Source organism: Lipophrys pholis, assembly GCF_963383615.2.
Source record: "Lipophrys pholis genome assembly, chromosome: 16".
In the NCBI taxonomy this organism is placed as follows: Eukaryota; Metazoa; Chordata; class Actinopteri; order Blenniiformes; family Blenniidae; genus Lipophrys; species Lipophrys pholis.
This window is the reverse complement of record NC_137634.1, coordinates 21313052-21324998: the sequence shown is the minus strand read 5'-3', so window position 1 is coordinate 21324998 and position 11947 is coordinate 21313052. Positions and strand designations below refer to the sequence as shown.

At 42.7% G+C, this 11947-nt stretch overlaps 2 protein-coding genes across 2 annotated transcripts; both read left to right on the top strand.

Annotated features, from left to right (window-relative positions):
* Positions 1 to 73: 73 nt before the first annotated feature.
* LOC308121886 (E3 ubiquitin/ISG15 ligase TRIM25-like) lies at positions 74 to 2181 on the top strand (the record flags this gene model as incomplete). Its single annotated transcript, XM_080483412.1, has 3 exons — positions 74 to 1318; positions 1514 to 1532; positions 1852 to 2181. Exons 1-3 carry the CDS (start codon positions 90 to 92, stop codon positions 2179 to 2181), a joined length of 1578 nt encoding a protein of 525 aa, XP_080339538.1. The 5' UTR covers positions 74 to 89.
* Positions 2182 to 5680: 3499 nt separating this feature from the next.
* LOC308122091 (E3 ubiquitin/ISG15 ligase TRIM25-like) lies at positions 5681 to 8229 on the top strand. Its single transcript, XM_080483724.1, has one exon. The coding sequence runs from the start codon at positions 5698 to 5700 to the stop codon at positions 7348 to 7350; it is 1653 nt and encodes a 550-aa protein (XP_080339850.1). The 5' UTR covers positions 5681 to 5697; the 3' UTR covers positions 7351 to 8229.
* Positions 8230 to 11947: the final 3718 nt, after the last annotated feature.

The window sequence follows — 11947 nt, the reverse complement described above, 5'->3', positions numbered from 1 at the left end:
ATACAGACACGTCATGGATAGACTGAGAGGCGTTTCTCTGTAAACAGAAGGTGAACTTTTAGATTCATTCACCAGCACCAACAAGGAAGATGGCGCAGCAAGCAATTCGGCAGGAGCGAGAAAAACTGAGTTGTTCAATCTGTCTGGAGTTTCTGAAGGATCCAGTCACTATTCCCTGTGGACACAGCTACTGCATGAGCTGTATCAAAAAATACTGGGACAAGGATCGAAAGAAACCGTTTGGATGCCCTCAGTGCAGGAAGCACTTCAGACCGAGGCCTGTGTTGGTGAAAAACACCATGTTAGCGGAGATCGTGGAGGACCTAAAGAAAGTGGGGCTTCCCGCTGCCTTACCTGATCATTTCTACGCCGGACCTGAAGATGTGGCCTGTGATTTCTGCACTGGGAGGAGGCTGAAAGCTTTCAAGTCCTGCTTGGTATGTTTGGCTTCTTACTGTGAGCATCACCTGCAGCCTCACTATGATGTAGCCCCGTTAAAGAAACATAAACTTGTTGAAGCCAACTTTAAGCTTCAGGAGAACATCTGCCCTCACCATGACGAGGTGATGAAGATCTACTGCCGCACTGATCAAAAGTGCATCTGCTATCTCTGCTCCATGGATCAGCACAAGGGTCACCAGACCGTCTCGGCTGCGACAGAAAGAGCAGAGAGGCAGACTAATCTCACAGGGAATCGAGAAATTATTCGACAGACAATCCAGGACAGAGAGGAAGACATGAAGACACTTCAGAATCAAATAGAGGCTGTCAATGTTTGTGCTGATAAAAGTGTGATGGACAGTAAGAAGGTTTTCAAAGATTTGATCAGTCTCATTGAGAAGAAAAGCTCCAAGGTGACAAAGAAGATCATTATCCAACAGAAAACTGAAGTGGGTCAGTTGAAAAAGCTTCAGGAGAAGATGCGCCAAGAGATCGAGGAGCTGAAGAAGAAAGACTCTGAACTAGAACGGCTCTCATTAACAGAAGATAACCTTCATTTCATAAACAGGTACCAATCACTGTCACTTCAGAGTGCTTCTACAAACTTACCAAGCAAAAGTCTAAACTCTCACAACATTGAAGAAATGATGCTGGCTGTGTTGACCCTGAAAGATGAACTGCAGGCGACTCTGGGTGAAGAGTTGGTGAAGTGTGGACAGAGTGCCTCTGAAGTGACTGTTCAAGAGCCCAAAACAAGATATGGGTTTCTGAAATATGCTTGGCAAATCTCACTGGATTATTCTGATGAAATTATATTTTGTTATTTATTGATGTGCTTATACTCTGTTATAATGGATTTGATGTTATCTTATGTCATGTAACGCAGTGGAAAATTACCGAGGTAAACAGCCTTTATGAAGCTGCTTTATATCCTGAAGTATGCACAGAGGTTTTCTCCCCCTGGCTTCAATAAACTAGTGAATACTCCATTTCCCAGCAAAGCCTTATCTGGTTGGAACGGAATTCCCGTTTGTGTGAATGTCAAGGTGAACTGTCTGTTGTTGTTCATTAGAAAACTCAGAAGTCCAACTGTGAGTGTATCCAACCCCTCCCTTCTTTGCTCTCTTACTCTGCAAAAGTAGATAAGAGTCACGGGCGCAACTTTGTGGGCGCACTCTCCTGCAGAAAGCTTACTGTGCTCTGTATGCCTTGAAGCTTCAATTATAATAAAACACTCCAAAGACCAAAGGTTTGACAAGCTCTTTATTCCAAGCAGCAGAAGAAAATTTGCCATAACAGGATCCAGTGACTGCAAACACATTTCTGGCTCTGTCTGCTAACAACAGAAAGGCAACAAAAATGGAAGATGAACAGTCAGAATATTCAAACCCTGAAACGTTTCTGAAATAGTGGCAGGTGCTGGGCTCAAACAGCTTGACCGGGCGTTGTTACTGGGAGGTGAAATGGAGCGGCCGAGTTTCCATTGCAGTGGCCTACAAAGACATCGGCAGAGCAGGGAAGAAGCCTGAGTGTGCGTTTGGACATTATGAAAAATCCTGGGCATTGCGGTGTGTCAGCAGTGGCTATTCATTCCACCATAACAACACCTTCACTCCGCTCTCAGGTCCTCATTCCTCCAGAGTTGGCGTGTATCTGGATCACAGTGCAGGGACTCTGTCTTTCTACAGCATCACTGAAACCATGACTCTCCTCCACAGAGTCCAGACCCGGTTCACATAGCCTCTCTATCCGGGATTTTGGCTTCTTGACACTGGAGATTTTGCCGAATTCACGTTCTCAGCCCGACCTCATGTAGCTGCACCGGAGAGCTTAAACATTTAATGATTAATTTAAATTCTAAAGCTACAGTTTAAACATAACTGGATTTTCTCATCATGACAGAATAGAATTACACCACATTTAATAAAATTTTTATGATGTGTGGTATAGTTGAACTCAGAAATAACCATTGCGACTTTTCAAAAACCTTTGTTACAAACAGATAATGATTTATTTTCATTCCTTATTAATGATATTTTAGCATTGTGAAATAATTTGTACAATACAGCTGTGTTGAGGTGCTAAAGATTGTCCAGGTAAGGTATATATCTAATAAATATTTACTGATTTTGACCAATAAATATTAATATAAAATTCTGTTTGGCTCAACCCTACAGAAGTATTTATATTCTATTCTATTATACTATATTAACTGAACACATTGTTTATGAAATGCTTATCAAAATAATCTATCCATCCATCCATTGTTCATCGCTCATCCTTAGTCTGGTCGCGGAGGCAGCAGTCTAAGCAGGGATGCCCAGACTTCCCTCGCCCCAGACACTTCCCCCAGCTCTTCTGGTGGGACTCCAAGGCGTTCTCAGGCCAGCCGAGAGACATAGTCCCTCCAGCGTGTCCTCGGTCTGCACCAAGGCCTCCTACCAGAGGGACATGCCCAGAACACCTCCCTAGGGAGGCGTCCGGGGGGAAACAAAACAGATGCCCAAGCCACCTCAGCTGGCTCTTCTCGATGTGGAGGAGCAGCGACTCTACTCCGAGCGCCTCCCTGGTGACTGAGCTCCTCACCCTATCTCTAAGGGTGCGCCTAGCCATCCTACGGAGGAAACTCATTTCAGCCGCTTGTATCTGGGATCTTGTTCTTTTGGTCATGACCCAAAGCTCATGACCATAGGTGAGGGTAGGTACAAAGATCAACTGGTAAATCGCCGTACGCCTTTTGGCTTAGCTCCTTCTTCACCACGACGGACCGATACAGCGACCGCATAACTGCAGACGCTGCACCGATCTGCCTGACGATCTCGTGCTCCATCTTCCTCCCACTCGAGATCAAGACCCCGAGATACTTGAACTCCTCCACTTAGGACAAGGGCTCTCCAACGACCTAAAGGGGGCAAGCCACCTTTTTCCAGTCGAGAACCATGACCTCGGATTTAGAGGTGCTGATCCTCATCCCAGTTGCTTCACACTCGGCTGCGAATCGCACCAGTGCACGCTGAGGTCCTGGTTTGATGAAGCCAACAGAACCACATCATCTGCAAAAAGCAGAGACGAGATCCTACGGTCCCAAAACCGGACTCCCTGCGGTCTCTGGCTGTGCCGAGAAATTCTGTCCATAAAAGTTTTGAACAGAACCGGTGACAAAGAACAGCCCTGCTGGAGGTTAATGTGCACTGGGAACAGGTCCCACTTACTGCCTGCAATGCTAACCAAACGCCTGCTCCGGGCGTACAGGGACCAGACAGCCCTTAACAAAGGGTCCTGGACTCCATACTCCCGGAGCACCCCCCACAGGACGTCCCGAGGGACACGGTCGAACGCCTTCTCCATATCCACAAAACATATGTGGACTGGTTGGGCGAAATCCCATGAACCCTCGAGCACCTGGTGGAGAATATAGAGCTGGTCCAGTGTTCCGCGACCAGGACAAAAAACGCATTGTTCCTCTTGGATCCGAGGTTCAACTAACAGTCGGATCCTCCTCTCTAGTACCCCGGAACAGACTTCCCGGGGAGGCTGAGGAGTGTGATCCTCCGGTATTTGGAATACACCCTCCGGGACCATCGGGGTGGTCTGCCACTCCAGAGGTGCTGTCCCTGACCGCCATGCGATGTTACAGAGATGTGTCAGCCACAACAGTCCCTGCATATCCAGAGACTTAAGGAGCTCAGGGCAAATCTCATCCACTCCCGGTGCCTTGACACCGAGGAGCTTAGCAACTACCTCTGTGACTTCAGCTTGGGTAATGGATGAGTCTACCTCTGAGAACCCAGCCTCTGCTTCCTCAGCGGAAGACGTGATGGTGGGATTGAGGAGATCCTCGAAGCATTCCTTCCACCGCCCAACGACATCTCCAGTTGAGGTCAACAGCTCCCCACCTCCACTGTAAACAATTTTTGCCTCCACCACAGCCCGGGCCGCGGCCCGCCTGGCCTGCTGGTACCTGTCAGCTGCCTCGGGAGTCCTATGAGCTAACAACACACGATAGGACTCCTTCTTCAGCTTGATGGCATCCCTTACCTCCGGTTTTTACCACCGGGTTCGGGGGTTTTCCGCCACGACAGGCACCAGAGACCCTGCGACCACAGTTCCGAGCAGCAGCTTTGACAATGGAGGTGGAGAACATGGTCCACTCTGACTCAATGTCTCCAGACTCCCCCGGGATCCGTGAGAAGCTCTCTCGGAGGTGGGAGTTGAAGATTGCACGGACAGAGGGCTCGGCCAGGCATTCCCAACAAACCCTCATGACACGTTTGGGCCTTCCGAGTCAGTCCAGTTTTCTCCCTACCCAGCACATTCAACTCACCAGCAGGTGGTGATGAGTTGACAGCTCTGGCCCTCTCTTCACCCGGGTGTCCAAGACATGTGGCCGAAGATTGGATGACAAGACCACAAAGTCTATCATTGACCTCCGGCCTAGGGAGTCTCTTCCTGTTGCTTCCTTTATTAGGAGTTGGCATGGTTGCTGTACACGACCGGGGGGGAACGCTCAAAGAGAGAGAGAAGAGAGAATATTGAGGGGGAGTGAGAGAGAGAAGGTGGGGGGGGGGTAGGGGGGATGGGGGGGGATAACATACAATAACCTTGTTAGTGCTACATATGTTATTTGCAGGTATCACACTGATCCAAATACTTTCCAACTGTTATTAGATTAAACCAGCCTGAGCAGCTCTATCTTGACAGTAACATGATTTTCAAGATTAAACCAGCTGAGCAGCTCTATCTAGACAGAAACATGATTCTATCTAGACAGAAACATGATTTTCAAGATTAAACCAGCCTGAGCAGCTCTATCTAGACAGAAACATGAAGCAGGAACATGAATTAACAAAGAAGCAACAACAAAAGAGGAACCTGATTTTGGAAAGTTGAGCAAATTATGACAGAAAACAAAGCAACTTCAACCACACATCTCATGAGGAGTGGAAATGTGTGTGTGTGTGTGTGTGTGTGTGTGTGTGTGTGTGTGTGTGTGTGTGTGTGTGTGTGTGTGTGTGTGTGTGTGTGTGTGTGTGTGTGTGTGTGTGTGTGTGTGTGTGTGTGTGTGTGTTGTAAAGCTACTTCTCTTCCATGAATGCTGCAGAACGAGAAAATCTACTCTCACACATCCGCATTTTCACATTCACTTATTCAACTGAGTAAAAAAATTATACAGACACGTCATGGATAGACTGAGAGGCGTTTGTCTCTAAACAGAAACTGAACTTTTAGATTCATTCACCAGCACCAACAAGGAAGATGGCGCAGCAAGCAATTTGGCTGGAGCGAGAAAAACTGAGTTGTTCAATCTGTCTGGAGTTTCTGAAGGATCCAGTCACTATTCCCTGTGGACACAGCTACTGCATGAGCTGTATCAAAGACTACTGGGACAAGGATGAAAAGGAAACGTTTGGATGCCCTCAGTGCAGGAAGGATTTCACACCGAGGCCTGTGTTGGTGAAAAACACCATGTTAGCGGAGATCGTGGAGGACCTAAAGAAAGTGGGGCTTCCCGCTGCCTTACCTGATCATTTCTACGCCGGACCTGAAGATGTGGCCTGTGATTTCTGCACTGGGAGGAGGCTGAAAGCTTTCAAGTCCTGCTTGGTATGTTTGGCTTCTTACTGTGAGCATCACCTGCAGCCTCACTATGATGTAGCTCCGTTAAAGAAACATAAACTTGTTGAAGCCAACTTGAAGCTTCAGGAGAACATCTGCCCTCACCATGACGAGGTGATGAAGATCTACTGCCGCACTGATCAAAAGTGCATCTGCTATCTCTGCTCCATGGATCAGCACAAGGGTCACCAGACCGTCTCGGCTGCGACAGAAAGAGCAGAGAGGCAGACTGATCTCACAGGGAATCGGGAAATTATTCAACAGACAATCCAGGACAGAGAGGAAGACATGAAGACACTTCAGAATCAAATAGAGGCTGTCAATGTTTGTGCTGATAAAAGTGTGATGGACAGTGAAAAGATTTTCAAAGATTTGATCAGTCTCATTGAGAAGAAAAGCTCCAAGGTGACAGAGAAGATCATTATCCAACAGAAAACTGACTTAGGTCAGTTGAAAAAGCTTCAGGAGAAGATGCGGCAAGAGATCGAGGAGCTGAAGAAGAAAGACTCTGAACTAGAACGGCTCTCATTAACAGAAGATAACCTTCATTTCATAAACAGGTACCAATCACTGTCACTTCAGAGTGCTTCTACAAACTTACCAAGCAAAAGCCTAAACTCTCACAACATTGAAAAAATGATGCTGGCTGTGTTGACCCTGAAAGATGAACTGCAGGCGACTCTGGGTGAAGAGTTGGTGAAGTGTGGACAGAGTGCCTCTAAAGTGACTGTTCAAGAGCCCAAAACAAGATCTGGGTTTCTGAAATATGCTTGGCAAATCTCACTGGATCCAGTGACTGCAAACCCGTTTCTGGCTCTGTCTGCTAACAACAGAAAGGCAACAAAAATGGAAGATGAACAGTCAGAATATTCAAACCCTGAAACGTTTCTGAAATGGTGGCAGGTGCTAGGATCAGACGGCTTGACTGGGCGTTGTTACTGGGAGGTGAAGTGGAGCGGCCGGGTTTCCATTGCAGTGGCCTACAAAGACATTGGCAGAGCAGGGAAGGTGTCTGAGTGTGCGTTTGGACATTATGAAAAATCCTGGGCGTTGCGGTGTGTCAGCAGTGGCTATTCATTCCACCATAACAACGCCTTCACTCCGCTCTCAGGTCCTCATTCCTCCCGAGTCGGCGTATATCTGGATCACAGCGCAGGGACTCTGTCTTTCTACAGCATCACTGAAACCATGACTCTCCTCCACAGAGTCCAGACCCGGTTCACGCAGCCTCTCTATCCGGGATTTTGGCTTCTTGACGGTGGAGACTCTGTCGAGCTCAAGTTCTCAGTTTGACTTCTTGTGTCCAAAAGTGTCCAGAAAGTCAAAGTTTTTATTGGGATAGCCCCAGTGAGGCACAGAGTCAAGCTGGGGTTTTTAGTGAATTGACAATCACCCCGGAGTAATTCCTTTATGGTTGGGTACAAATTCATTAAAATAACATTGATAAGCTTTATTTTGTCTTTCATGATTAATTTAACTTCTATTGCTACAGTTTTCTAACTTAATAAGAAAGGTAAGTTGATCTTCTGATCATGACGATATGGAATCACACCACATGTAATATAATTTTGTATAATATGTGGTATAAAGTCACATAATTGCAACTTTTGAAAATCCTTTGTTACAGATAACTATTTATTTTCATTGCTTATTATTGATATTTAGGTGTGTTTAGTAAAGTGTGATTTATTTTGTACAATGTAACTGTATCAAGCTAAAGATGGAGCAGTTGACATATATCTCAATATTAACCAATATCTAATACACAATAATATTTAATTCTGTGCGGCCTAACTCTACAAAGCACCTTCCGTTTGGGATTAATAAAGTATTCTATTCTATTCTATTCTATTCTATTCTAACTGAGCAAATGCTTTATGAAATGGTCATAATTAACTCTCCATAGAGAATATTGCTTATGCAAAATATCATGTCATGTATGAAACTGAAGTTCTGAAGTTCGGGATTTGTTCTTGATATTTTGGAATGTGCAGAAGATTTTTTCTTTGCTTGAATCAAATGAGGGAAGAAGGTTGTCTGTATGTGTTCTGCAAAGCTTTTATGACTATATAATATGAAATCACATCATTTTTATCCATTTATTTGTCTGTACTCGATGTTTTATCTATACAATATTTCACTATCGCACTCCAATAAACATGCATTGTTTGTAAATCCAGTTTGTCTCCAATTGATGGGATGGTTTTCTGTCTTAATCTGCGTTGCAAAGGTTTTGGCATCATAATTCTAACTATTATTATAATATAAAGACATATTACTACCTCCTGCCTGGAACAGTTTACAGTGAGGCATGGCATGGAAAATTAGACATAATAAATTGTTTTCCAGCAGCCAAATGAAGACATTGTCAGACAGTGTTACTTTCAGATTTATTACACAACGTTTGAACATTCCACAACAATCATGCAGCAATAAAATTGGAATTATACAAAGCTTCGAAGGCTTGGCCAGTCACACTGCAGGAATAACTGAGATTCACGTCTTCTAAAAACACTCAGATGTGAGGTAATATTGTCACTGAATCATAATTCAGTGGCAAAACACTGTGTGGATCGAATGGAGTGAAAGGAAATCCCTCAAAAAGAAATTAGGATTAAGGTAAATGAATAATCTACCAATAACTGTAGTAAATATTACAACTTAATAAAGCCTAGTCAGTTAAAAAAAAAAAATCTCAATTTGCTTTTACCAAAATATACGTTTCCAACATTTTGAAATGTAGAACTGAAGAACTGAGGCTACATCTGAGTCTTTACACTTATAATCTGTCACACCGAAGAAACCACAAGGTCTTGTATTCCTACTTTACCAGATGAAACGGATGAAACTGCACTTTTATCAATTATCTCCCTCATGACAAATTTTCTGCATAAAAGTTGCAGCTGAATTTTTAAAAGGTCTTTTGTACGATTGCAGGTTTTTAAAACAGATGTTATCATACGTTATCAGTAACTACTGTTCCACTACATGATGTACCAAACAGATTAAATCTGTGGATTCAGATGTGAAAAGATTAAATCAAATCATTAGAATCACATTTTATGTTCTGTAATTCAAAGCGATTAAACAAGTTTCTCTCTCTCAAATGTGCATGGTAAGAAATTCACGTGTTGACAATTATTTCAGTTTTTTAAAAATAAAATCACTGCTGTATGGGTTTAAACTTTTTATAACCTCCTTTAGGCGTTAAACTGAACTGAGGCCTTTTATAATAGAGGGGCCAATGAGAGCAAAACACATGTAATTTATGATTTCACAAAAACAAAACAAATTGATAATAGTACCATTCGAAGTCAATGCTCCTCTGAGCATGTGCACAACGGCTTTGATTATTTCGATTTAGGCTTTTCTTATAATGTCGTATGAAGACGTGGGGTGTAAAAAAAAAAAGGGAAAGAGAGAAAACATCCTGCGAGCAGTTATAATTTCACAAAAACCAACAGAATCAACTTTAAAAAACCTTGTATCACCAACACAAAAAAAGGAATCTGAATGTGAGACGACCAGGCACCATCAATGAGAAAACATCAGGTTCACATCAAATGCAGCTACATCGGAGTTCTACATAGATAAGAAGGACACCACATTAAAATCAGAGTAACAGATGGGTAGAAAAGTGATCAGATCTGAGAAAGTTGTCAGTGTAAAGTCATTTACAATGCATTTAAGAGACTGTTGTTTTAATCATTAACTCCATGAAACATGTTGCGTGAGAGTCGGGTTATAAAACGCAATAAAAATTAAAACAGTCGTTGGACAGCAGGTCTTATTTGTTTTTTCATTCCATTAACGTTTTGCACAACAACTGTCATGCTCTGGTTATTCCGTGAGATGCGGGAGTGTTTGATGGTTAGATAAGTGCGTAATCTTTGGTAAAAGAGGGTGAAATCAATGTCTGTGTGTGACATTTTAAGTACCTTGGTTAACACGACACAACGAAAGCAAGTGATAAAAGGCCTTGTACACCTGTTTAAAAATACGACGAGAATAGAAAGTGATAGTATCAAAGTCTCCACTGTACGATACATACAACAGATTATTGCACCAAATCGAGCTGTTTCATAGTTTTGTCATGAGACTGTTTCTCTCTCCGGGTGAGAACGACCCGTGAACATAATCAGAGTCAATCATGTACAACCAGTCTGCAGTTGGCAGATATTTTCTGTCGGATCATCATGAAACATATTTGATCTGTGCTGCATTTGAGGAGCAGGTTGTCAAATAATTACAGAACCAGTCATTTTCATACACAGTTGTACAGAACATCAGTTCCCTCCATGTCAGGTTCAAGTGCTTCATACGGTTATTTGGTAAAAAAAAAGTAACATCCATCCATCTTCAACACCACTTCATCCAACTCACGGCAACTATGGGGGACTTCTGGGAAATTTAGAGTCAAGAACTAACCCCAAACGTGATTCATAGAGTCTGGGAGGAAAGTTAGGAAAACCCCAGACATGCACATGGAGAACATGCAAACTCAGAGGATCGCTGTTCAGCCCAACAGGGTAATATTTAGTGAAAAAGAGAAATAAATACATTTATATTAACGTTTGTTAACATCATTGGACAGTTGGCGTTATTCAAAATAACAAAGACTCAAAAACCAAACTGAAATACAACTAAAATACAAAGACATGATCCTTAATCACTACAAAAAAATAAGGCAAGTATTAATATCACTGTTTCTACCCACAGGGCGGTGCAGTGGTTAACACCCTCCCCTCACTGTGAGAATATCACAGGCTCGAGTCTGGTTACAAGTGTATCTTCTACCACGTGTACTCCCAGGATATTCCCAAGTGACTTCAAGCGTGTGGTTGGTTTGGCTCTGAGTTTGGCTTGTGATGGACTGACAACCTGCCCCGGTGCACCCTGGGTAAAGCCTTATAGCAGATTATTGGATGTACATCTACTTTGATGTGCACTCGAGGGCGCCCTCTATCTGCGGCCAAGTATGAAAGGTGGTGCAACCCAATGGAAAATATGACAAAAAGAGTGTTGTGGTGGATTTGTTTCCTAAATCTCATTTAAGATTCAGAATGCAACAATTGTGTATTTGCTGATCAGGATGTAAACTCGTGAATAACATGTTTCGGTATTTGATAGAAGCCTGGCATGCAAACATCACATCAAATTAAAACATTTAGGAGGTGTTTTATTTTTTTTTTTGTACCTGCCACACCATTCAAAGTGAGTGGACTCAGCAGCACAATCATAACATGATATTCAACCTGTTCAGTGTCTTGGAACAAACATATATTTTAAGAAGATATTAAATTAAATTTAAAAAAAATCTTGAATCTTCTGTTTCCATCAAAATCTGCAACTCCAAGTTTTCAAGAAAGGTCAGAGTAATTCTTTGGGTCACAGATTTTACCCTACAATGTGACAATGACACAAGATTTCAAAGTATAAAAAAACCCCAATGTGCTCATTTTTGATACGTTTATATACACACACAGATCTTAGGTGAACTGGATTATATAGGTCTGATTCAATTGATTCGAGATGCTCCCAACCTGAACAAATAAGAATATGCAGAGACACACAAACATGATGAGACAGTCACAGGTTTTGTTGTAAGTATTGAAATTTAAAGCAATGCCTTTTGGTTAACTCTATCTAATTTTTGGATGACAACCTTATGAGAACAGAATGAAACGCTTATTAAATGAAAGGTTAAACTGAGCGAATAAATCTCCAAGAAAACAAAATCAGACTTGTTCTTTGGCGCAATAAATGTGAATTCTAGGTGACATTTTTCATATTTAGGGTGTTTCATTGTCATGCTGCATTTGTGATGTCAACTGTGTGTCTACATGAGAAAGAATATTTCTTACAGTCGAAGCCAAAATTGCCATAATCT